Here is a 27,769-nt window from a genome sequence, read left to right as displayed (position 1 = left end):
AGGTATGTATGTATTTATTTTTTGGTACCGGGGATCAAACTTGAGAGGCAGGTGGCAGAACCATTGAGCTAAATCCCCGGCCCTATTTATTTATTTTTAAAAAATTAACTTTATTGGTACATTTTAGGTATACAATATAATGCATTCATCATTGGAAATTTGTACCTTTACATAATCTCTCTTGGTTCTTCTTTTTTCCCCCTTCCCCTGCTCTTCCTTCAACCCCTCCAACTCTCCTTGTCCACAAAGACTTTGTTTCCATTTTTTCATTTTCTCACATTAATTCCATTCCCCAATCCCTCCCACCTCCCCTTCCCCTTTGGACCTTTTCTTCCTATTTCACAATATCTATTATACCTTTTGATCCCTACTTATACTTTCAGTTTGTGTTTTTAAATATAAAATGGAGTACTACCCAGCCATAAAGAATGAGAAATTAGAGACATTTATAGCTAAATGGATGCACATCGAGGCGATACTCCTAAGTGAAATAAATAGGACACATATGTGTAAATACCAAATGGTTTCTCTGGTGTGAGAAACTAAAAGCGGAGTTCTTATTTATAGCCAGAGGAGTTGGTAAGATTTCCTGGAAGGTAAGAGAGATAGACAAAAATTCCAAGAACTGAACCTAGGACAATTAGAGGTCTGGCCAATGATAACTACTTCTTAGGGTGTAAATGAAGAATGAAAGAAAGAGGGAACACTTGGTAATTCTTCCTATGTCTTCTCCTTTCTGAGAGTTCTAGGTCTGCCTGGTCAGTTGTATCTCAGGGAATTAATGCACTGGTATTTTAAATTGTTTCCCTCTGAAGAAAAGACCATGACTAATGTAATTTCATATCTTCAGACTACTATGGTAAGAATATGAGGCTGAAAGCTTGCTAACCTCATCAAAGGATCTGCTAATGAATGTTTTTGAAGGTTTTCAAGTTACTGGTGAAAGCTGCATTAATAGGAGGCTAATGACACTTCATGACATGTTTGTGAAAACTAAACTACAAAAATAAACATTTCCTTCCCATTCTTTATCTCTTAGCATCAGCCTACTCTGAGTTAAAAAGGATAATAAGGAAACATCTTGGTGCTGATTACTTAGAATCACAAGCCTCTGACAGGAGATGCTTACTGACATAGGACATTTCTCACAATTTTCACATAATGCAAAACTGTTTTTACATCTTGATTTGCCCCTTCTGTCTATATTATTATTTATGGCTAATATAAATATCATCAAGAGATAAATGTTAGAGATTTGCTGTTCCAAAAAAGATCGAAAGGACCAGAAAGCCAGTGTTAGTTGATGTGGGACCTAGACAATAGTGACTGACAGCGAGGGACTTGTTGCTCCAGATTCCTCCCTCACTTGATCATCACAGAAGTGACCCGGAAACAGAACATGAGGAGGTCTGATAAGCTAGCTCCACACTAGAAAATGTACCAAGCTTTTATGGGCTGACTGTTCATGAGGAGCGTGAAACAAAAATTACAACAGAAGGCAGAGGCTATCTTTATGTCTAACATAGTGGTTCTGAGCCAGGGGTAACTTTGCGTGTCTGGAGACATGTTGGATTGTCATGGCTGGGTAGGAGGGGGCTACTGGCATTTGGTGGGTAGAGGTCAGGGATGATGCTAAATGTCTTGCAATGCAAAGGACAGTTCTCTCACAACAAAGAATTATCTGGTCCAAATGTCAATAGTGTTGAGGTTGAGAAACCTTAGGCATTCAGTACAATGTCTGGTATAAGATAAGTTCTTGAAAAATGCTTTATAAGAGATTTATTTATCTTCATCTCTCATTTATTTCTCTTCCAATTTTATCTGTTTTCAATATACAATGTGTATGTACCTACCCCCCCCCCCCCCCCCGCTTCAGTGGCCATTCATAGTTAAGAGAAGACTGAACTCTAATTTAAAGCTCAAACAATGCAGGGCTTAAGTTAGGGACTTATACCCATTTCTTTTCCAAAGATAGTTTTGGGAGAGAGAAAAAATTTAGCAGGTACAAGAGAAGTATTGGAGAAATGTATGTATATACATATATATATATACACACACACACATATATGCAGAGATGTACATACATCTATAATACATACATATATGTGTAAATATGTATGTAAAACATTACTTTTTTTTAACATGTAAAGCTTTAGGGGAAGTTGGTGTGGAATAACACTTTAACCTTCACTTGCCTATTTTTCAGCTGATGGCTTTGAATTTCCGTAAGTGCTGCCATCCCCATCTTTAGAAGGTTTTACCTTTCAGAATGGGAATTGAGCTCCTTGAAATGCTGACTCAGTTTGGCAAGAAGCAGCCAGCAGAGACAGAGAAATATCCTTCTTGGTGCCTCCTGGGCTGTTAGGCGGGGCCTGATGGATGACTTAGTACCTCTCACAATTTCTGAGAGATGGTAGGCAGGGTTCATGTGCCAATTTAGATAAGCAGAGTACATGAAAAAGGATTTGTAATGCTATCCATTATTGGAATCTTTCTTCTCTTTGCTATTTGCTGGGGGAAAAGAAGGCTATTTTCAAGAGCTCCCTAGGTAAAAGCAGGTAGCTTTCATTTCATGCACTGTGGTAGTAATAACCTCCCTTAATCAGCATGGGATAATGTCCCCAATCCAATTCCAACATGCAATTTTTTGTCTTAGAAAAAAGGGCAGCACGTAAATGCTGGATGCATCAAGAAGAGATTATTTCAGAAGGCAATTTTTTTCTGCAGCTTAGGGGCCATTTATCTCTCTCAGTTTTTGGTGGAGTTAACAAGGACTGACACCCTGGTGGAGTTTGTTATTAGGGGCCAAACAGACTGGAACTCAGCAGGGTGGGATAGGGGGAAAGATAACCACAAACCCAATTCAAAAGTTTATGCCCTACCTTTCAGTACTGGACTTGCTAGCAATTATAACGTTTAGCATGTGTTGCACATGGATACTGTACCAGGCACTGGCTTAATTAGTTCTCATGACAATCCCAGGAGCACTGTTATTAATTCCATTTGTCAGATCAGCAAGCAAGCTGGGCACCTAGAAAGGCATCTGGCTCTGAGGTTCACAGGAAACCTGAGGCAGGGTAGAATTTGAAAGCCTGAACTCTCAACTCCTCTCCCATTAGCCATTTGGAAACAAGACTTAATTAAAAAAAATTGATCCTCTGAACCTAGACACAACATTCATTTCTGCTCAACAGTATAAAAGGATTTTTTATTTTCCACGATAATAAAGAAAGTGATGATTGAGATGGATGGGGCCACCGACATGTAAAAGTGCTGATCCATTATAGAGAAGGTAATATTTCTGCCCCAGCCTTCACTGGGGTTAGTTTGTTGTACTGAAAATTTTTCTGCTCAATGCTCCAGTCAATATGACCATGATTAAAGTTCAATATATACATATATATTTGTTTGCTTGACTTTTATTCTTGGTAGTTCTTATAACCGTGTCCTTTGAAGAGTCTGCTGTTTCCTACACTAAGGCCACTTTATACCAAGAGTTTCTTTCGTTAGACACAAGACTGTTGTGTGAAGCAATTGAAGTGATGTGTCTTGACTGTAAAGCTGGGTAATGTAATTTGACTATAACATTGCAGTTGAATGTAATCACCAATGCTGTCTGAAGTTAAGTTTAAAGATAGCTTTTAGCTGTATATGTACTTGAAAGTATGGATGAATTACTTGCATCTCATTAGCCTAAGCTTTCTTCTTAAAAGCCAGGATTACACCCATAGATAAGGCCTAATGATTATTTCTCAGGGTAGCCTGATTCAGCAGGAGTTAGGCTTAAGCTGTGCCACTATTGAGAACAGTTGATGGAAGTGCCAGGAACATTCTCCCATCCCCAACCTTTCCCTGAGCTAAACTGAGAAGGAGTCAATTTCTTTCAGGGCTCACAGGCTATCAGAATGTCTTTGCCTCCAGCAAGTATTGAATTCTGCTTAGAGGAGGAGTGTCCAACTCATGGTCCCTGGACCACATTTGGCCCTAGACAGCTAGTAATATGGCCCCAGAAAGTCATAAACTTTTAACTTTATTGTGTGATTTTTAGCTGTATTTTTCATGACTCAGTTGGGCACACCTTGAATGTAGATTGTGTAGGTGACAACTGTATAGGGGATAGACCAGTGTAGTGCTCTGTCTCCCATGCATGCCACACTATAGATTTAAAAACGTGCACATCACCCAACTGAATTCCTCCCAGATTTCATTTAAATGTATATATATATGGAAGTTTTATTACTTATACACAGTAACCATGTTATAGATTTTATATATAGCCCAAGACAACTTCTCTTTACTCAGCACAGCCTAGGCAAGCCAAAAGATTGGACTCCTGTGGTTTGGAGAAGTGAGTAAGCTTTGTCTCTTCTTGAGCTAGAGATTTTCTCCCTTTTCTTTCTCACTGAATCTTGGAATAACTGGAAGTAGCTGATGATTTTGTGAGTTTTTCTGTGTGAAAGCCCAACTTTTTAGGGAAAGCGATGTTTTCTTGCACATGAAAACACACCGAAGCTGACACACTTGGCTTGATCATTCAACCCCTTCAAATATCATTTCTCATTTGGGGAATAACAACTGTATTCACCAAGTGTGGTCTTAAGGAAATAGTTGAGATAATGTTTGTATCACAGGGCTTAATGGAGAGGAGTTCCTTAATAAAGATTAGTTACCCTTTTCTCTTAGTCTGTTTGGGAGGGGGTTCTATCTCTAACAACCCTAATGAAAGAAAAAATCTATCACGTCCATTTATGGATTTGATCTTCAACTTTAATAGCAATGGTTTTAGAGCAAGCATGGTAATAATATAGCTTTAGGTACTCATGCCCAGTCCTTGAGAACACTATTCTAGACAGGTATATGTAGTACAGTATAAGGGTTCCCAACCTTTTTGGCACTAGGGACTGGTTTTGTTGAGGACATTTTTCCATGGACTAAGTGTAAGGGTGTGATTTCAGGATTAGATTTCTCATAAGGAGTGTGCAGCCTCGGTCCTTCTCCTGTGAGAGTCTGATGCAGCTGCTGATCTGGCAGGAGGTGGAGCTCCGGTGGTAATGCCAGTAAGTGGGAGTGGCTGTAAATACAATGAAACTTAGCTTGTGTGGCCTCACTTCCTGCTGTGCCACCCTGTTCCAAACAGGCCACCAACAGTATCAGTCTGTGGCTGGGGGTTTGGGGGTCCCTCCTTATGTATTGTTAATGAATTGTCATAGTATTTGTGATGATGTTCATTTCATACATACAAAAAGTAGTCTATTTTGACAACTTGCCATTCCTTCTGCCCCCAAATCCATTCCTTCTTTCCTTTTTATGTTTCATGTGTCTCCCTGGGTATCTTGCTATAAACTACATTTCCTAGTCTCTTTTGCATTTAGATGGATCTAGCTAATAGGATATTATATAGCAGAAGTCACTTCAGCAACTTTCAGGTCATACCTTAAAATAGACCTGTTGGCTCTCCATTTATCTTCTCTTTCCTAAACTGGAATGCAGATGTGATGTAAGCTGGCTTTACCATGCTGCCAAGGGCATCCCTTAGGGAAGATAAAAGCAACAAGACAGAAAGGAACAGAATCTGTCTATAATCTCATGTTACATTGTTGGTCCTCTCTTGAATGTCTAGCAGTTAAGACTTTTATGTGTGTGAGAGAAATGAACCTTTCTATACCATTTAAAGTTTCATACAACTGCTCTTTAGGATTCTTTTAAAGCAACAAAACCAGTATGCTAACTATTGTATAACCTTATGGGGGATGAATCATAGTATGACAGATTTTATGAGATTTTTCATAATTTCTTCATTGATTTGCAGAATTAATAATTAGTATCTCTTATTTCAGGTAGTCAATGAATGAAAACAAAAATTAATCAGTCTTTGTGCCTAATGGTGAAAAGAATTCATGTGTTTCTAATGCTACATTAGGAGTCGCGAGCCTGCTGCAGACAGGCAGCCACCTGGTTCTACACTACAAAGGTGCAGAGGACACCAGACCACCAGACCACGGTACTGAGTCCTGCTGCTCCCGGCCCAGAGGTAGGGGCTTCTGAGCTGCCATCCCACTGCTCCTGGTCCAGAGGAAGGGGCTTCCAGGCCACCATCCTTCCTGCTGCTCCCAGCCCAGAGGAAAGGGCTTTTGGGCCACCATCCCTACCGTTGCTCCTGGCCCCTGTCCCACCTTTCCCAGCTCAGAGGAGGTAATCCGTGCAGGTGCCAACAGCCCCCTCTCCCAGTCGAAATGAGAAAACATGTAAAGAAGTCTCAAAACCAGACTTCCAAATCACCTACAGCAACCCCAAAGGGAAGTGAGATGGAACACTCTGATACTCAACCACCTGGACCCACTGAACTGGCAACAAAAGGGGATCTGGAAAAAATGAAATCAGAAATAATTTCTCAGATAACAGGAGAAATTGTACTCCTAGCGCAAGACATGATTAATAAATCTAGAGAGAAGCTGAGGAACATGATGGAATCACAACATAGGAAACAAATGGAATCCATAAAACAGATGCAAATAAATTTCCAGGACATGAAAAACTCCATTGAAAGTCTACACAGAAGAATGAGCCAATGTGAGGACAGAATTTCAGATATAGAAGATAAGATTGCAATTAATGGCCAGGAAAAGAAAAATTGCTTCAAAATTATAAGGGAACATGAGAAATCAATCCAGCAGCTGCTAGATGTTGCAAAGAAGAATAACATAAGGCTGATTGGAGTCAATGAAGAAACAGGAGAGAGTGCAGATGACATAAAAAAAACTCTTCACAGAAATAATGGCAGAAAACTTCCCAAGCAGGGGAAAAGAACCTGACATACAGATAAGTGAGGCATATAGGACTCCAAATAGCCTTGATCTAATGCTACATTAAATCTGACATGGTTTGTGTTGACAGCTAAGTTTTTTTTTGTTTGACCCTTTCTTAATAGGCAGCTAAATGGTTAAACTTACAATGAAAAAGAAAGATATTTTTATTTTTTTAAAAAGCATAGCTCATCTAAATAAATATTTGGAAATTCAATGCATATTACTCAGTACATAGAATTGATACTTCAGTCAGGTCATCTTTACTGTGTTCATTGTATGTAATGGCAGACAAATTATTACCAATGGGCCAGAAGTTAAAGATGTAATGCTAAACTATATTTTTCCAATGAAATAGAGGATATCTGGAAAAGAGGGTGTGATTTTTAATTTACTTTAAAAGATAAATAATTTAAATAAATTTAATCAAACATTTAACAAAGCTTTATTAAGTGCTGATTATCTGTCAGACATTTTTGTTTCACTAAACTACAACAAAAGTATATCACAAAAAGATGAAGAATACTTCTATGCACATTCATGCAGGTAAGAACAACAACTGTGCTAGAATCAGCCACTGTCGAAGAGTATATGTACATTAAAGAAGATCCAACCTACCAATGCAAACAATCACATGATACAAAAACGGAAGAGCATTTGGCATACAGCAAACACCATTTGCCCAGAGCCAGATCTGTTGTCTCTAATTCCAAGGACTTAAGAACAGGACAAACAATATAATTTGGCAGCTTTAAGATCACTGGAAACAGAGAACTAACAAAACAAATGTTAGTCTGCTCTGATGATTGGGTATAGCAGATGTTTAGAAGGCTAAATAATTTATAATTACATGTGAATAGCTTTTGCATGGGTAAATCTGATCTCCTAATATAACACAGTAAATATGAAAGGTTATCTGATGGGCAGATGATGGTATCAAGATTTGAAACTGCCACGTAGGCAGGTAACATTAGAAAAGAGTAGTTTGTTTGTTTGGTACCAGGGATTGAACTTGGGACCTTGTGCTTGCTTGGCAGGCACTGGAACCACTGAGCTAAATCCCTGGCCCAGAAGAGAGTAGTTTAGTAGAAAAACCAGCGCTCTCAATCAGAATAATATTTTGTATATTAAAAGTTACATTTTCATCTAATAACAAATGCTGGTGGGGGTGTGGGGAGAAAGGAACCCTTCTCCATTGTTGGTGGGAGCGCAGATTGGTGCAACCACTGTGGAAATCAGTGTGGAGATACCTCAAAGAACTAGGGCTAGAGGTCCCATTCGACCCAGCTATTCCCCTGCCTGGTGTCTTTACAAATGAATTAAAAGAATCATACCACAGCAATATATGTCCACCCGTGTTTATAGCTGCACAGTCATAATAGCGAAAGTTTGGAAACTGCCCGAGTGCCCATCAACTGGAAATTGGATAAAGAAGATGTGGTTCTTTTTATAAAATGGAGTACTACTCAGTCATAAAGAATGAGAAACTAAAGTCATTTATAGCTAAATGGATGCACATTGAGGCCATCCTTTTAAGTGAAATAAATAGGAAACACATGTGTAAATATGGACTAGTTTCTCTAGTGTGAGAAACTGAAAGTGTAATTAAGGATACACACAGATGAAATTGCCTAATAACATATTTCTCAGATTGTGTTTCCATCGCGTGTCATATGACTGTATCGAAATTTAAATTAGGGAGAAGTTTGGCTCATGTGGAGTCTGCTAGCTAACTGGAGTTTTTTTTCCAGGTCATTATTTGTTCAGTGTTGGTTTTGAGGATCTTTCTGAAACAAATCACATCCTCTGGTGTCTTGTTGGTGCTTGAGATGCTTTTTAAAGTTATATTGAAAAATGTTTAAGTGCTTTTCAGTTCTGTTTTGGTTGAGTTCTACTGTATTTGAATATTATTGTAGAATTTTTTCCCCTTGCATTGTTCTTCTTTGAGTGGTTTTAATTTTTTGTATGTGTGTGTATTTGATAATAAAGTTATTTAATAAAAAAGTTGGATTTGTCATAAAATAAGAAACTAAACTGGATTTTGGAAAGTCAGTCACTGCAATGTGTCTGTTGCAGATGTAGTTTTTTTTTATTAAATTCTTTCATTGGTACCTTTTAGGTATACAACATAATTACATTAATCATTGGGAATTGTACCTTTACATGATGCATCTTGGTTCTTATTTTTTCCCCATTCCTAGCCCTCCCTTCCCTATTTACAAAGACTTTATTTCCATTTCTCATCATTTTTCCTTTCCCTTCTTTCCTTTCCCCTGCCCCTCCCACTACCCCTACTCCTTTGGACCTTTTCTTCCTATTTTGTATTATCGATTATTCATTCTAATCATTGGTACATTTTAGGTATACAATATAATGACATTCATCATTGGAAATTTGCACCTTTACATAATCTCTCTTGGTTCTTATTATTTTTTTTCCCCATTAACTTTATTGGTACATTTTAGGTATAAAATACAGTTACATTCATCATTAGGATCTTGTACCATTACATGAGTCTCTTGGTTCTTATTTTTTTTCGTCTTCCCTTACCCTCCCTTCACCCCCTCCACCCTTCCCTATTTGCAAAGACCTTGTTTCCATTTTTTTTCCTCTTCTCATATTTTTTCCTTTCCCTTTTTTCCCTCCCCTACCCCTTCCAATTCTCCTGCTCTTTTAGACCTTTTCTTCCTGTTACACAATATCAGTTATACATTTTTAAAATTACAATATTAAGATCTAGGAGACATTACCACAGATTTTACAAAATTTAAAAGGATATAGAAAGCATATTACAAAAATCTTTTTTGAAATAAATTTGACAACTTCTAAGAAGTAACTTAGAAGACAAATTAATGAAACTAACTCTGGAGGAAATATAAAATTTGAATAGCACCTATTAAAGAAAGTATATTCCTAGCTTGAAAACCTACCTGTATGACAACAGCAGGCTCATAAACATTTTAACTGATAAATTATATCAAACATTTAAAGCAGAAAAAAGAAGGAACACTTCTCCCCTCATTTTAGGAACTCAACATTGTGCTAATCCTAAAACTGGATAAAGATAATAGAAGAAAAATGTATGAACATAGATAGAAATTTGTTAAACAAAACAAACTCTTAGAAGTCAGATCTGGCAGTATGTGGAAAGTGGTTTTATTATAGGGATGGCAGTGTTGGTTCAGCATTGGAAGATCCACCCCCAAAAGTCATCATTTTAACAGAGGAAAGGAGAAAGCCATATGATCCTGTCACTAGTTGGAGGAAGAGTATTGGACTAAATTCTACAGCTGTTCATGGTAAAAACTATCAGGAGACTAGAAGTAGAACAGAACCTTCTCCACAGATCAAAGACATGTACTCCATACTTCCAACAAAAACTCCTTCTATGAATGGAGATGATACAATGCTTTCTCCCTAAAGTGGGGAACAAGGGCATATATGCCTACTCTTCATCTGTCCATTAGACTTTGAAACATAGGTCTAAACCAAAATAGTCTGGCAATAAAATGACACAATTAGGATAGGATTGGCACGGCAGAAGCAAAGTCTTTATATGTAGATGAAATGATCATCTACAGAGAAAATACTCAGAAATCTCTAGGAGCCCCTACAACTTGTACTTGAATTTAGCAGGATTAGAAAACACAAGGTATATATAAAATTTCAGGTCTGTGTATATTTGCTATAATTGAAGAATTGTACCAGAGTGTTCCATTTTGTTTCCCTTTTGGGGTTGCTGTAGGTGACCTGGAAGTCTGTTTTTGAGGCTTGTTTATGTGTCTTCTCATTTCCACGGGAGGGGGGTGGGTTGCTTCTGGCACCCAAGTGGCTCACCTTGTCTGCCCTAGGAGCTTGGGATGGAGGCGGGGGAGCTTCCTTCTGGGTGCTGGGACTGTCTCAGCCTCTTGGTTCTTATTTTTCACCTTGCCGAGCCCTCCCTTCCATCCCTCCATTCCTCCCTATTTACAAAGATTTTGTTCCTATTTTTCCATTTTCTCATATTAATCCCATTCCCTTCTATCCTTTCCCCTAGCCCTCCCACTTCTTTCCCCTTTGCCCCTTTTCTTCCTATTTCACATTACCTATTATACATTTTAGTCCTTTACACTTTCAGTTTCTCACACCAGAGAAACTATTCGGTATTTATACATGTGTGTCCTATTTATTTCACTTAAGCGTATCACCTCAATGTGCATCCACTTAGCTACAAATGTCTCTAATTTCTCATTTTTTATGGCTGAGTAGTACTCCATTTTACAAAAAACCCACATTTTCTTTATCCAGTCTCCAGTTGATGGGCATTTGGGCTGTTTCCAAGTTTTAGCTATTACAAACTGTGTTGCTATGAACATGGGCACACATATATCACTGTGGTATGATTCTTTTAATTCTTTGGGGAAGATCCCCAGCAGTGGAATAGTGGGGTCAAATGGGACTTCTAGTCCTAGTTCTTTGAGGTATCTCCATACTGATTTCCACAGTGCTTGCACCAGTCTACACTCCCACCAGCAGTGGAGCAGAGTTCCTCTTTCCCCACAGCCCCGCCAGCATTTGTTATTGGTTGATTTCATGATAGCAGCCATTCTTTCTGGAGTGAAGTGGAATCTCAGCATTGTTTTCATTTGCATCTCTTGAATGACCAGTGATGTTTAACATTTTTTCATGTATTTATTTGCCATTTCTACTTCTTTGTCTGAGAAATGCCTGTTCATTTCAGATGCCCATTTATGGATTGGGTCTTTAACTTTGGGAGGTCTGATCTTTTTAAGTTCTTTATAGATTGAAGATAGTAGACCTTTGTCTAAGGAAGAGCAGGTGAAGATTTTTTCCCACATTGTGGGTTGTCTCTTCACACTGCTGGTGGTTTCTCTTGCTGTGCAGAAGGTTTTTAATAAGAAGAGATCCCACTTGTTGATTGTGCTAGTTCATGGGCAACTGAGGTTTTGTTCATAAAATCTTTTCCTACACCGATGTCTTCAAGGGTTGTACCTAACCTCTGTTCCAACTGGTTCAGAGTTTCTATTTTAACATTTAGATCTTTATTCCATTTTGATTTTAGTAAAGTGCATGGTGAGAGATACAGGTCTAGTTTTAATCTTTGGCAAGTTGAAACCCAATTTTTCCAGCACCATTTATTGAAGAGGCTATCTTTCCTCCAGTGAGGGTGTTTGGCTCCTTTATCAAAGATGAGATGGCTAAGTGTGTCTGGCATTGTTTCTGCATCTTCTAATCTGTTCCACTGGTCCTCAGGTCTGTTTCTTTGCCAGTACCATGCTGTTTTTCTCACAGTAGCTTTGTAGTAGAGTTGCAGGTTGGGGATTGTGATATCCCCTGCCACGTCTCTGTTACCTAGAATTGCTTTTGCTATTCTGGGTCTCTTCATGTTCCAAATGAATTTTTGGATTGTTTTCTCAAGGTCCATGAAGTATGCTGCTGGGATCTCAATTGGAATTGCATTAAATCTATATAGCAGTTTTGGAAGTATGGCCATTTTCACTATAGTAATCCTTCCTACCCAGTAGCAGGGGATGTCTGTCCATTTTCTGATATCAGCTTCAATCTCTCTTTTCAGAGTGCCATAGTTTTCAGAGAAGAGGTCTTTGATTTCTTTTGTTAGGTTGATTCCTAGGTATTTCAGTGTTTTGGATGCTATTGTGAAAGGAATTATTTGCCCTATTTCTCTCTCAGTGAGTCTGTCATTTGTGTAGAGGAAAGCTATTGATTTTTGTGTGTTGACCTTGTAACCAGCTACTTGTCTGAATTTGGTTATTAAGTCTAGAAGACGTTTGGTGGAGTTCTTGGGGTCTTCTATATAGAGTATCATGTCATCTGCAAATAATGACAATTTGACTTCTTCATTTCCTATCTTTATTCCTTTTATTTCTTTCTCTTGTCTAATTGCCATGGATAATGTTTCCAAAACTATATTGAACAAGAGTGGTGATAGTGGACATCATTGTCTTGTTCCTGATTTTAGTGTGAAGGATTTCAATTTTTGACCATTTAGTATGATACTGGCTGTTGGTTTTTCATAGATGGCTTTTATCAGTTTGAGGTAGAGACCATCTATTCCAATTTTTTGTAGGGTTTTTATCATAAATGCATGTTGGATTTTGTCAAATGCTTTTTCTGCATCTATGGAGATAATCATATGGTTTTTGTCCTTGTCTCTATTGATATAATGTATTACATTGAGTGATTTGCATATGTTGAACCATCCCTGCATCCCTGGGATGAATCCCATTTCATCAGCGTGTATGACCTTCTTGATGATCTTCTGCATTCTATTTGCCAGTATCTTATTAAGGTTTTTTGCATCTATATTCACTAGTGAGATTGGCCTATAGTTCTCCTTTTCAGTTGGGTCTTTCTCTGCTTTAGGGATCAAGGTGATGCTTGCTTCCAGGATTGAATTTGGGAGTGTTACTTCCCTTTCAATTTCATTGAAGAGTTTAAAGAGTAGTGGCAGTAGTTTCTCTCTAAATGTCTTATAGAATTCAGCAGTGAAGCCATCAGGGCCCAGGCTTTTCTTAGTTGATAAGTTTTTAATTACATTTTCAATTTCATTGGTTGATATTGGGTTGTTTAGAACTTTTAGGTCTTCATTCAACTTTGGTAATTCATATGTATCTAGGAATCTGTCCATTTCTTCTGTGTTTTCCATCTTATTGGCGTATAGGTTCTGGAAGTAGGTATTGATGATCCTCTGGATTTCTTCTGGGTCTGTTGTAATTTCACCCTTTTCATTCCTAATTGCATGGATTTGGGCCTTTTCTTTCCTTTTTCTGGTAAGATTGACTAAGGGTTTGTCAATTTTGTTGATTCTTTCGAAGAACCAACTCTTGGCTTCTTTGATTTTTTTGTATCATTCTCTTAGTCTCCATTGCATTGATTTATCCTCTGATCTCTATCATTTCCTCCCTTGTATGAGCTTTGGGTTTATCCTGCTCTTCTTTTTCTAGAAGCTTGAGGTTCAGCATCAGGTTGTTTAATTGGGCTTGTTCAGTTTTCCTAATATGTGTATTCACTGCTATGAATTTCTCTCATAAGACTGCTTTCATTGTGTCCCATAGATTCCAATATGTTGTATTGTCATTGTCATTTAATTGAAGGAACTGTCTGATTTCTTCTTTAATTTCCTCTGTGACCCATTGATTATTCAGAAGTGTGTTGTTCAATTTCCACGTGTTTATGAAATTTTTTGAGTTTCTTTTGCTATGGATCTCCAATTTCATTGCACTATGGTCTGATGATATACAGGGGATAACTTCAATTCCTTTGTACTTACTTAAACATGTTCTATTTGTGCGTATGTGGTCTATTTTGGAGAATGACCCATGTACAACTGAGAAGAATGTGTATTCTGCTTTTGTGGGGTGGAAGACCCTGTAAACATCTGTTAAGTTCATTTGTTCAAGAGTTCGATTGAGTTCTAGTATTTCATTACTTAGTTTTAGTTTAGTTGATCTATCTATTTGTGACAGTGGGGTGTTGAGGTCCCCCACTACAATTGTATTAGTGCATATATGACTTTTCATGTCCATTAGTATTTGTTTTATATAGTTGGGTGCACTAGTGTTTGGTGCATAGATATTTATGGTTGTCATTTCTTCCTCTTGGATTCTTCCCTTTACAAGGATGTAGTGTCCTTCTTCATCTCTCTTAATCAATGTTGGTTTGAAATCTACTTGATCTGCAAAGAGGATAGCTACTCCTGCTTTTTTTCGGGTTCCTGTCACATGGAGTATTGTTTTCCACCCTTTTACTTTCAGTCTCTGAGTTTCCTTTTGAATTAAATGTGTTTCTTGTATGCAGCATATTGTTGGATTTTGCTTCTTGATCCATTCTACCAGTCTATTTCTTTTGATTGGTGAATTGAGACCATTAACATTGATGGTTATAACTGAAACGTATTGACTTGTCATTACCATGACTTTTTCTTTTTGTTGGGTTCGCCCCCTTTACATTTAATTTCTTGTCATGCCAGATGGGTTCATTCTGCTTTGCTTCCTGGGGTTGTGATCCTCAATGTCTGTTCCTAGGCTATTGTGTAAAATTCTTTGGAGTGCTGGTTTGGTATTCACAAAGTTCCTAAGGTGCTGTTTGTCATGAAAGTATCTTATTTCTCCATCCATTTTGAAAGATAGTTTTGCAGGGTACACCAATCTGGGTTGGAGGCTGTTTTCTTTTAGGGCTTGGAATCTGTCACTCTGAGCTCTTCTTGCCTTGATGTTTTGTGTTGCGAAGTCTGCTGTGATTCTGATGGGCTTTCCTTTGTATGTGATTTGTTTCTTTTCTCTAACTGCTTGTAGAACTTTGTTCTTCTGTTGAGTTTCTGGAATCTTAACAATTATATGCCTATGTGTAGATTTTTTTTGATCAAGGCTATTTGGAGTCTTATATGCCTCACTTATCTGTATGTCAAGCTCTTTTCCCCTGCCTGGGAAGTTTTCTGCCATTATTTCTGTCAAGAGATTTTTTATGTCATCTGCACTCTCTCCTTGTTGCTGATGTAGTTTTCAAGTGAATGCAAATAAACATAGACCCTGGAGGTTGGGGTGCATAGGGAATTGGTAAGATTTGGGCTTCTTAAATGGTCTGACAGGATAGATGTTGAGTGTGGTTTTTAATTAGGATGTGTTGAGAACATTGTAGTAAATGCCATATATTTAATAGGAGCTAAAGAATTGTAATGATAATGCAATCTGACTCCTACCCAGGTGTCAGGAGTTTTGCAAGTGACCTTCAAGTATTCTTGTAGCCCTGACATTGGAAGCTAACTGAAGATGTGCTTATCCATGACTCTGGTATGCTTTTTTCTTTCCAAGTATATGTTTGTAATAGAATAGTGGTTAATTTTGGAGAATTAGTACATACATATAATATATATAATATATTTTGATCATTTTCAATCCCTTTACCTCCATCTTCTCCCTCAAATCTTCTCTTATTATTAAAAATGTGGAGAAAAATATTTCTAGTGAATAAACCACTTGTAATCACATAATAAAGTGCCAAAACATATTAAATGTTGTAGATAGTCATTGATTTTCTCCATTCAGAAATAATCACTGGCTTTGGACCTTGTAATCCTTAACATTTATTCATAATCATATTGCAGAGCAGCCACTATATTTTTGATCTACTTCATTTTTGCTTTATTTATTAGTGCTAATTGTTCACATTTGATACTAAGAACAGAATTTTATTATTTGAAGACCCCAAATTTAAATTCCAATCTTTTTTTTTTCCCATTAAGTTTATTGGTACATTTTCGGTATAAAATACAGTTACATTCATCTTTGGGATCTTATACCATTACATGAGTCTCTTGGTTCTTATTTTTTTCCCCTTCCCTTGCCCTCCCTTCACCCCTCCACCCTTCCCTATTTGCAAAGACTTTGTTTCCATGTTTTCCCTTTTGTCATATTTTTTCTTTTCCCTTCTTTCCCTTCCCCTACCCCTCCCACTTCCTCTGGTCCTTTAGACCTTTTCTTCCTGTTGCACAGTATCAATTATACATTTTTTAAATTACATTATCAAGATCTAGGAGACATTACCACAGATTTTACAGAATTTAAAAGGATAAAGAAAGCATATTACAAAAATCTTTTTTGAAATAAATTTGACAGCTTCTTTTTTTTTTTTTTTAATTTGACAACTTCTAAGAAGTACCTTGGAAGACAAATTAATGAAACTAACTCTGGAGGAAATATAAAATTTCAATAGCACCTATTAAAGAAAGTATATTCCTAGCTTGAAAACCTACCTATATGACAACAGCAGGCTCACGTACATTTTAATTGATAAATTATATCAAACAATTAAAGCAGAAAAAAGAAGGAACACTTCTCCCCTCATTTTAGGAACTCAACATTGTGCTAATCCTAAAACTGGATAAAGATAATAGAAGAAAAAAGTATGAACATAGATAGAAATTTGTTTAACAAAACAAACTCTTAGAAGTCAGATCTGGCAGTATGTAGAAAGTGTTTTTGTTATAGGGATGGCAGTGTTGGTTCAGCATTGGAAGATCCACCCCCAAAAGTCATCATTTTAACAGAGGAAAGGAAAAAGCCATATGATCCTGTCACTAGTTGGAAAAAAAGTATTGGACTAAATTCCACAGCTGTTCATGGTAAAAGCTATCAGGAGACTAGAAGTAGAACAGAACCTTCTCAACAGATTAAAGACATGTACTCCATACTTCCAGCGCGAATGCTTTACAAAATGCTTTACATGAATGGAAGAGATACAATGCTGTCTCCTTAAGGTGGGGAACAAGGGCAGATATGCTTACTCTTTATCTGTCCATTAAACTTTGAAACCCAGGCCCCACCAAAATAGTCTGGCAATAAAATGACACAATTAGGATAGGATTGGCAAGGTAGAAGTAAAATCTTTATATGTAGATGAAATGATCATCTACAGAGAAAATACTATGAAATCTCTAGGAGCTCCTAGAACTTGTACTTGAATTTAGCAGGGTAAGAAAACACAAGGTATATATAAAAATTCAGACCTGTGTATACTTGCTATAAATGAAGAATTGGATATTGAAATTTAAAAATTATGTAGGAATACAAAGGACCTAGAAAAGTTAAAAAAAAAAAACCAGTGTTGGAAGAGGTTTAGTACCTAATTTTAAGACTTCTTCTAAAGCTACAGTAATCAAGGCAATGTTGATGTAAGGAAAGACATATAGATCATTAAATTCCAATCTTAATATAACAGAATAACGAACAGGGGCCAGCTAGTTTTGAGTGGTCCAATGGAGCAAGTGACATTTGTCTGTGGCAGACACAGGATGCCCTGAAAGGAATGTTGTGTATAGTTTTTGAGCTGATAAAGTTGGTTATGGGTACTCTCTTGGGAAATGGAGAAGCCCAGATCCCATGACAGTACAAATCCTTTCTCTGATGCAATGAGTCTCTGCTTTTGAACCTTTTTTCTTTGTGACCAAGACTTGAGAGGACAGATCACTGAAACTAATTCACTCCTTATTTTCTGTATTTTTCAGTTGCTCTTTTGTTCTTTCTTTACTCACATCAACACAGCCAGAGCTCTATGACATGTCTGCTAATGGTCTGAAGTTTGCATTTTAAGGTATCCAATATCATTTTGATTGAGAAAATTAATGAAAAGTTAAAATATCTAATGGCAGAAAAATGCAAATATAATTTGTTTCAGGGATCTTATGATTCTGGAATGTCTTCTAGAAGACCGAAAGACATACATGGCAGGTTCTCAATGGTGTTCACTGAAATGAATGAGGAGTAAGAGGAGTAAGGCCCGGTGGAAGAGGGCTGGAGTCAGAAAGGCCTCTGTGTAACACATAGCACAGGTCTATGGCTTTCTGTGCTTATGTATTAAAGCACAGAAGTACACAGAAATACATAAGCATGTAGTGTACTTACGTATAAAATGAAGTTAAGACTTCCCCCAGAGAATTGTCATTCTCAGAATAATACTTAGGACATAATGTGCTTCATAATGGATGGATGGATCCGGAGACCATCATGTTGAGTGAAATATGTCAGACTCAGAAAGACAAACATCATATGTTATCCCTAATGTGTGGAATCTAAAAAATATGGCAAGAAAGTAGAAGGGAGATATTATTAGACAATAGAAAGGGAATAAGAGAGAGGGGAAGGGGATGATGGGCATGTAATAGGGGAGGTAGATATGAGCAAAATATATGCATTGACCCTAGCCTCCTTGTGGAACTAGGGGAAGAGGGCAAGGCAAGGAGAGTGATGGGGGGTTAAAATGATCAAAATATGTTACGTGCATGTATGAATCTGCCAAAATGAAGCCCACTAATCTGTTAAAAAAAAGAGTGGAAAAAAAAGACGTGTCCATAAAGATAGCTACTACTGAATTGAGGAGGAAGGGGTCTCAGAGGTTATTTTAATCCGCCTTTCAGCCTACCATGGTAGTGGTGGTGGGGTACTTATTCTAGGTCAGTTATCACTTAATCTTTTTTCTGCTAACATATAGATGAGATTGTTATGTATGAGGAAAAGAGAATGCATGGTGGGGACAAGAAAATAAAAGAACACCTGAAGGAGAGGGAAATGAGAGAAAAGAACAAAGTGATTGTGGATAATTGCGTCAAACCCATGGTACCACTGCCATGTAACTCTGCCCTGACCCAAAGATACTTAGATGTTCATTCTCTTTTTATTTTATTTATTTATTTATATATTTATTTTGGTACCGGGGATCGAACTCGGGACCTTGAGCTTGCGAGGCAGGCACCAGAACCACTGAGCTAAGTCCCTGCCCTCTTTTTTCATTTTTAAAAGAAATTCAAGGCTTTCTCTTTCATTTCATTAATGCTCAAGTCATTATCTAGGCTTCTCCAGCTGGTCCTCTTAAGGAGGCATTATTTTTAAGTCCATCCATCCATCCATCCATCCACCCATCATCCATCCATCCTTTCATCCATCCTCCATGTCTCTCACTTATTCATGATTCATGTAGTAAACTATTCACGGATATTTCTACTATGTGCTAAGTGTTATACTAGAAGCTTGTGTGTGTTTGTATATGTGTGCATGTGTTTGGTGGGGTGGAATGGGTAGATTTATCCTTTTTTGTTGGAACTTTGGTTTACTCACCTTCTTTTGTTAAATTAAAAATGAAGCTCCTGAATTAAAAATAATCAGACTATCTCAAAAATTAAAAACAACAGCAGATGAACTATTACAAATCTGGTAAACCAATTAGTTAAATATGGAGAGTGAAAAACATGCTTGAAATAATTTTTGACTCATATAATTCCCTCAGAACAATTTCTTAAGTGTTTCTAGGCAACAGAAAATTTAATAAGAAACAAATGCTGGGGGTTTTCTCCTCTCCTTTTTTTCTTTCTTTCTCTCTTATGCTGTCACAAGAGAACAGCTTGTCTGTTTTCCTACTATATGATATTAGATATGGTTAGTTGGGTCAGAGCAAGCAGGCAGAAGCATTTAGAATATGGTATTTTGCATGAAGATATCTCACTTGTGTTTGACGAAGCAATAATTTCATTAAGGTACACTTGCTCTGTACAGGTAGATAAGATCATGAAGTAGAGAATACACTTGCATACATATTTTTATGAGTTAAACTTTGATAAACCATAACCAGCAACAAAAAAACAATTGACCTTTCTATTTCTGCATCAACATTATGAGTTTTCTATGAAATTGAACTTTGGCTTCTATTTTTTGAGCTAATTGAGTAGATTATTGCTCTATGTGATATTGTGCAGAATGCTTTTGCTTGTATTCCATCTCCATTTGAGGAGGAATTTTCCTTAGGTTATGTGGGATGTGGTTACAGCAGCTGTAACAGCCCACTTGCTTTTCTTGTAATGTGCAGTCACAGAAATGCCAAGCTTCACAGGCACCTCTGCCCATTCACACCACACATGAAACAGTTTCTGACTATCTGAGGACAAATGAAAGTTCATTAAAAGAAGGAGAAGGTCAGAAGGGTACTTTGGGATAGGAGAAAAAATATCCTTACCAGAGAACATTTAATCATAAGAAGCTTATCCTTCTCAAAGGGAATGCGGTGCATTTGCATCATTCTCTTTGGCAGTTAACCTTTTACATTTTATGCTTATGACATTTCTGTCAGGCGCTCTGTGTGCGCCAATGAAAGTCAGAGGTCTTTGGACACCATTCAAGAAGCAGAAGGTGCCTAGGGGCTGGGGAAGCTTGACGTGAGGCAGTCTGGCAGAGGAGGAAGTTTATACTGAGCTGCAGGGCAGCTAGAGAAAAGGACTCAGGCTGTGAAGGGCAAGCTGCCTGGGGCAGAGCTCCTTTGGAGACTTCCTGTGGGAGCTTGGGTGTCATTTTTGGCCTTACTTGTTGGACTGAGGGAAACAAAGAAGTGTCAGAGCAGGTTTTCTAAACCAGCCTATACATTTGTGTACATGGAGGTTTAGATGCAATCATCAGTGAATCTGTACCTACAACCAGGAAGTAGACGGTTCAGTGGTCACAGGAAGAGCAGGCTTGTTTGAGAGGTAAATTGAAATCTACTTAACAAAGCGATTCAGAAGATGTTCAGTGTAACTTTCTCCTGAGAACACAGCCTCCTAAGCTGTTAATCAGGGCACCGGGCAAAATACTCAATAATATTGTTCCAAGGCTAACACTCAGGAACAGAAACCATGGAAACCCATTTATTTTGTGAACTTGTTGACTCTCTTTGGAAGAACAGACTGGAAGATGAAGAAGGAGACATGTTTTACTTAACAGTTATGTATGAGTCAGAGAACCGTTTCAGTGTTTTTCATACATTAAATATTCAGGTGAATTGTCTAGTAAGCTGATGGATTTGAGAGTGAAATCTTTAGCATGGATTGGAAAAAAGTGCTATAAAAAGGTAGCGTTTACAGGATTTAACTCTTGTGAAATTTTTCCACAGGATCTGAGGCACAATTTTATTTTATGATTAGGACTTTTAATTAGGTTTAAAATTCTAGCTCTTAACTTTTCAGCTGTATATCTTGGGGTAAGTTCACCTCTATAAATGTCAGTCTTTCTCATATGTTAAATGTTGCCTACCTCACAAAGTGGTTGTGAGAATTTAATAAAATAATATGTATAAAATGTTTAGCATAGTGTTTGGTCCATAGCGAATGTTTCATAAAAATTAAAGCCTATTACCATTTTATCCTTTAGGCCATAAAGAAACATTCATCAAATACTTCCAAATGCAAGGAATCCTAGTTGGGTGGTATTCTTAGTTTGCTGAAAGAGAGATATTTTTTGTACTCATATAAAGAAGTGAGAGATTTGACCAAAATATTAAAATAGTTGAATAAAGTTCTGGGTAATATTCTAATTTTAATTATTTGTGAATTTTGTTAGAGAATAGTATTTAATATTTTTAAAAACCTACTATGTGGAGGGTACCTTGAAGTCACTTTATTCACAATGTCTCTGCAAAGTGACTATAGTTGTCCCACTATTATAGGCACAGAAACTGAGGCCCAATGAGATGAAAGAATGCGACCAAGCTTATGTATTGTGGCGAACGGAACAGAGGTCTGAAGGCCAAAGGCTGCGCTCTTTAGGTTCATTTCACAAAACCAGGGTACAGCAGGATGAAACCTTCATGGGCAAAGTCTGGCCCTGCTGTGGACTCTGAGGTCATTGCAGCATTTCTATTTTGGTGTTCCCATTAAACTCTTACCCTCTAATGGGGTGGGGGCTGGCAAAATGGCAATGTCACCCCTGAGCAGGCACCCAAGTCAAGCGATAAATCACATGCAGTGCTTGGGTTCCTTTTTCTGTTCAGGGGCTGAGAATGGCTCTGCTTATTTCAACCTCAGCAGCTGGCTTGCCTGCTATTCAGAACCAACAGGCACTTGAACTGAGTTAGCTCGTAATAAAAGCTTCTTAAGCACCGTGGGCAATTGTTTAGGAGAAAGATTGACTTTAAAAACATGCACCTGAATGTTTAGCAGCTTTAGAAATATCTGAGGATAAAATGTTCAGTTTTCAGGTAAAGCTGTTTTGGCAGCCTGATTTCTACAATGCTGGGCCATTGTAGAGGCTGCTTAATATAGGCAAGGCACAGATATTTTTTGTCTTTATATGCTGCCTTGGAACATTCTGTTTCTGCATATTTTTAACCAGATAAACGGGCCTCTAAGGGCCACATGGATGCAAATTCTCTACTAACTCTTTTAAAAAATTTTTAAATTTTATTTAATTTAAAAAATTTTTTTCCTAAATGATGAGAAATGGAAAAAATGGAAATAAAGTCTTTGTAAATAGGGAAGGGTGGAGGGCTTGAAGGGAGGGCTAGGAATGGGGAAAAAATAAGAATCAAGATGCATTATATAAAGGTACAATTCCCAGTGAGAAATGTAATTGTGTTGTATACCTACAATGTACCAATAAAAGAATTTAATACAAAAAAATGTTTTTTTCCTAATTATTTGTAAATAAATCTCTTTAGGACCCTTCCTTAAATAAAGCACTTTGTTGATTATTAATATATTTGTCTATTTCCAGTGTTTTACTATTTCCAGAACATTTACATCTACATCTTTCTTTTCATTTTCCAACTGGAAAGTACTGAACTTGGCTTGCTTTTTACTCCTCTACCTTTTCCTGGCCCTGTGACTGTAATTAAGTTCCTCACCTACTCTGAGCCTATCCTCAGCTATGAAATAGAATTGTCTATGTTTGCTTTTTAGGATTGCTGTATAAGGGACTCAGTGTAAGTGTAGGTGCTTTGAAAATCGTTCAAGACCCTTTGAAAATGAATGATTATTGCTATTATTATTTATATTTGTGGACAAAAATCATTGGTGTTCATTAAGGAGTACTAATGAGTTAATAGCATCCTAAAGATCTAAAAATTAAGTTGTGGTGAGAGGCCAGAACAGACATGTAATTGGTAATTTAATAGATAATAGAAGATAATAGAAGGACATGGAAGAAGACCCCAAATGTTATAGGAGATTTCTGGGAAAAGAAGAACAAAGGAACAGAACATATTTTAAAGGCTTTTTATAAGAGATATATTTAGTCCACAGCAGTTGCAGTGTGCCACTTCTTTATAGGCAGAGTAGGGTAGTCAAATGGGGCAGTTGCTGATCTGCTTCTTCCTAGTTGTGTAACATACTTAATCTTTCTGCAAAAAGTGAAGATAACACCTACTATACAGGGGAATGAAAATAATATAATATACATAAAGTGCTTGTTGCATAATATAGCTCATTAACTAACTACCCTCCTCCTCGTCTCCCTCTTCCCCTTCCTCTTCCTCCTTTAAATTTTTTTTTTTTTTTCAGCTAGAGCTCTAGCTAGACAGGCCACTATCAACGGTACTTGGAATTTGAAACTTTTGTGATTCTTAGAGCATTCAGGCGAAGTTTAAAAGCAATCAGTGGAGGCCTAGTAAATACTTTGGGATTACTCAGAATGCTGGCCAAACCTGTTAATGGAGCCTGGGTTACATAGCCACTTCAGTGATCGTCAGGTGCAGAGAAAGTTGTAGGTGTTCAGTTTGTGGAAAGGCTTTAAAAAGTTCTGAGGCAAGAAGCTGTCTGTGTAGTGAGGAGTGTTGACAGGGATTAACTTCTGGACTTACTCGGCGATAAGATCCTATGTTGAGGAATGAAGAAGGTAATCATCGTCTTAAGCTGGACTCTTGGTAAGAAGCTCTTGCTAAGGGATGCTTCGCTAAGAATGGAGTTTTCCAAAGCGTAGTTTGGGTTTAAAAAATTATCATCCACTGTTTGGAGGCACTTTTTATATCTTTCAGCAAGTAACGAGAAATTTATAAATGTAAAATTGTAAATTATGCAACCTTTTAAGAATCAATGTAAAAATATCCAAATAAGGATGGGGTGTCAACTTCTTTAGCTATTAAATACATAAGTACATGCAATTAGGGAAGTAAAATGGAAATTATTTGAAAAAAGAAGCACTGCCTCATGTTGTTCACTTTAGGCCTAACAGGATCTGACTGTCTGCTATAGTGAGTGTGGACATCATGCGGTCACAGCAGACCTGCTGAGTACTCTGCATTTCCAAGTCTTTCCTACAGGCCTCACCGAACATAAGGAAGTGAGTGAGGTTTTGAAAGTTGCCTATATTTCAAAGATGGGAAGATTTAAAATTATTGGCATGAGTATACTGTAACACATTACATCTTTTTTTCCATGTGTAGGTTAGAAAATGATTCTCAGCTTTCCTGTATCAGCTTCTTCCATGACATCTATTTTTTTTGTGATAATACTAATAAGCCCTTATATTTGAGATTTCTAGTTTTTTCATGTCCATCACCTCATTTTAAGTCAAGGTAGCTTGAAAACCTTACTTGGTACACCAGATCTTGCCTGACTCCATACTGATTATGCATGATGGGAAGGAAGGAACACGGAGAAATGAGATGAACACCTGTGACCGAAAAATCATAGAAGTCAAAGGTGGACTTGGTAGCAGAGTATCCATAAATAGATAGGTAGATAGATAGATAGACAGAACCTTCTCTTCCAGAATATCCTGGTTGAGTTTGGGGATTGTGCGGTAGAAATGTGAAGAAGACACAGATAAATACAGCCATAAACCTGTCACCTGAGCCAGGTAAGAGTGGGGACTGGGCCTGGGAAGAAGGAGTGTTTTTGGTATAGGTACCATGTGCCAAGTAGATGATAATAGTTCAGTACATATATTTTAAATTTGTTCAGCAGCCCTAAAACATAAGTATTGTAGGGAACAAGCCCAGACTGGTATGGGTAACTCACCAATATACATTAAAAAATAAACCTAGTGTTGCTCTGCTCAGGTGACATTTAGGTAACATTTCTATTGTTGCCTCCTGGTGTGTTTCCCTAGTCTTTTTAGAAACCCAGATGGAAAATGTGATTGTGCCCCTGAAAATGAGAATGAATCTTCTCCACACAATTTAGGGCAAAGCCAAATCAAGATAGCTTGGGGGCCTCAGTGAGGCCCTTACCTGTGGATACTTTGTTCTAGAACCTGGATCTGATGCTGGTCTTGTTGATTTTGCTTCTTCATCTCTTCTTGTTCTTTTCCGTTGCTGATCCCATCCAGAAGCCATTTCTCCCTCAAGGCTTTTTTCTGATGTCAAGAAATATAAGCGTATATTCTTATATCAGACAACAATTTCTAAAATCTCAAATTTCTTTCAAATTTTATGAATTTCAATAGTGGGCATATTAAAGAATTATTTTCTCCCACTGCCTTGCCTGGATAAATCTGGTATTTTCCTTTTTGCAACCTTGACCACCTTCCAAAGCTAGTTTATATTTATTGCAGTCACACAGAGACCTAAAAGTATGATTATGATGTCTTTGCTATTTCTTTGGTTGATGGGTATATATATTGTTAAAACCTCCCTGAAAGCCATCATGATAGTCACTCTAGCAACAGTACACAATGACTCACCTCCCAAAATCTTGTGTGGGAATAATTGGAATGGCAGGCAAAACAGAAGGTTGCCATTCTACCCATTCCTATCTTAAGTGAATTCAGTGTTATTCTTAGGCTGTGTGGTAGACATTTAGTGTTCTGCTTACTCAGCACTTCCTTCTTTTCTGAGACTCTCCCTGGTTGTAGACATCCTTAAGTCCATCTCCCTGCCTGTTCCAATAATATGAGGCATATTCACTGTGCTGTCTAAACATTAATGAGTTTAATTTTGTCAAATTTAAGAACATAAGAGAGACTTATGTTTTATCCTATGGAAAAAATTCCTCTTGAATTTGCATGAAAGAATTAACCTTTTTGATTTGAGCAATGAAACAGAAAGACTTAAAGCAATGAAAGAGACTTATAAATTTTGGAAGGGCGTTAGCCAGCATCCAGTCCATATCTCAAGTGGAATCTGTCAGACATATTGTTATATTATTTTCAAGGAGTTTAGTTCTCTTTCATACTTTCTGAAGAAAAGGAGTGTCATCTATCTCTAAAAATTATTTGCTCAGCTACTTGTTGTTAATTATTCATTAGGGATTCCCTATGACTGTAATGGTGAGGAAAGAATAGAAATTTTATCTTTTGGCCTTCTTTGATATTACAGTTAAAAGGAGAGCAGGTAAGACTTTGTGTCTTTAAAAAGGATGTATACCTTTAATACCATGGGGGAGAAAAATTTCTGAGTTTAAAAAATTTAATTATGCTAGGTTATGGTAGATAATTACCAAAGGATTTTTTTTTTTAACTAAGGCAAAGGCTTTCAAGTCGGTTAAAAAACCCAAAATTACAGTGATTGCAAATGAATATCGTATGGAATGAAAGTTTGGAGAAAAACTCTCAACTCCTCTAGTTGAATCAGTGCGGGGGTCAGGAAGCTTCTAGGTGCCTAGAAAATTGTTTGAGAACTGCTAGATGCAGTGAGGAAAAGCTTCACCTTAGATCATGCTTTTGTTAACTTTTAAGAAATTGCATGTGAACAACACACACCAGAAGAGCATTTTGTATTATTACATTCTGTGGCCAGAGAATTTGTTTTCTCTTCTTTCCCCAAATGTAATTTAACCATTTGTTATAAAGTTGGTTAGCTGCTTGTGTTTTCCCATAGGCTCAGTATTATTATTCTTAAACCTTTACAACTAATGAATGTTTATTAATTTTTAGGATCCTTATATTTTTTATTTTTACTTATTTACCACATTTTTCATTGTCTACTAGACTTGTGACATTTTGTATTTGTTCCATTCACTAATATATCTTCAGTCCTTTTGTTTTATTAGTACAGATCAGTAATACAGAATAATGAGATTCATCTTGGTATATTGGTACCTGTATATAATTTGAGTATGTTCATCCCCATTACTCTCCTGTCCCATTACTCTCCTTCCCTTTCCCTAAACAGGGAAATCCCTTCTTCATTTCTAAAAAGCTACCTCCTAGTTTCCTGTCATCTGTTAATTAATTAATTAATTAATTGATTTCTCATATAAGAGAACACATACAATGTTTAGCATTCTGAGGTGGGCATAATTCACTTAACATGATGGTTTCTAGTTCCATCCATTTTCTTGAAAGTGATAGTTTCTTTTTTTATGCCTGAATAAATACTCCATTGTTTTTATTTTTTTTGGTACTGGGGATCGAACTCCGGTCCTTGTGCTTGTGAGGCAGGGGGTGGAACCACTGAGCTAAATCCCCAGCCCTCCATTGTTTATATATACACCGTATTTTCTTTATCCATTCATCAGTTGATGGGCATGTAGACTATTTCTATGTCTTAGCTACTGTGAATTGCACAATAAACATGAGTATGCATGTATCACTGTAGTATGTATCACTGTAGCGTACACTGTAGTATGTTTAATTCTTTGGGAATATACTAAGGAATGGTATACCTGGATCAAATGGTAGCTCTATTTTTAGTTTTTTGAGAAATCTCCATACTGATTTCCATAATGGTCCTGCTAGTTTACATTTCCACTAGCAATGTAGGAGAGACCCAGC

At 37.2% G+C, this 27,769-nt stretch overlaps 1 protein-coding gene across 1 annotated transcript in view; it reads right to left on the bottom strand.

Annotated features, from left to right (window-relative positions):
• Palmd (palmdelphin) overlaps nt 1-27,769 on the bottom strand; it is a 62,908-nt gene that overhangs the window by 11,342 nt on the left and 23,797 nt on the right. Inside the window, exon 3 of the mRNA XM_004869108.4 lies at nt 25,287-25,411. Coding sequence (XP_004869165.2) covers nt 25,287-25,411 — 125 coding nt within the window. The remainder of the gene's footprint in view (nt 1-25,286; nt 25,412-27,769) is intronic.

The sequence above is a fragment of the Heterocephalus glaber genome, unplaced genomic scaffold (assembly GCF_053883595.1).
Source record: "Heterocephalus glaber isolate CG9 unplaced genomic scaffold, H.glaber_assembly_v1.0 deba00001442, whole genome shotgun sequence".
NCBI lineage: Eukaryota > Metazoa > Chordata > Mammalia > Rodentia > Bathyergidae > Heterocephalus > Heterocephalus glaber.
This window is presented reverse-complemented; position numbering and strand designations above follow the sequence as displayed.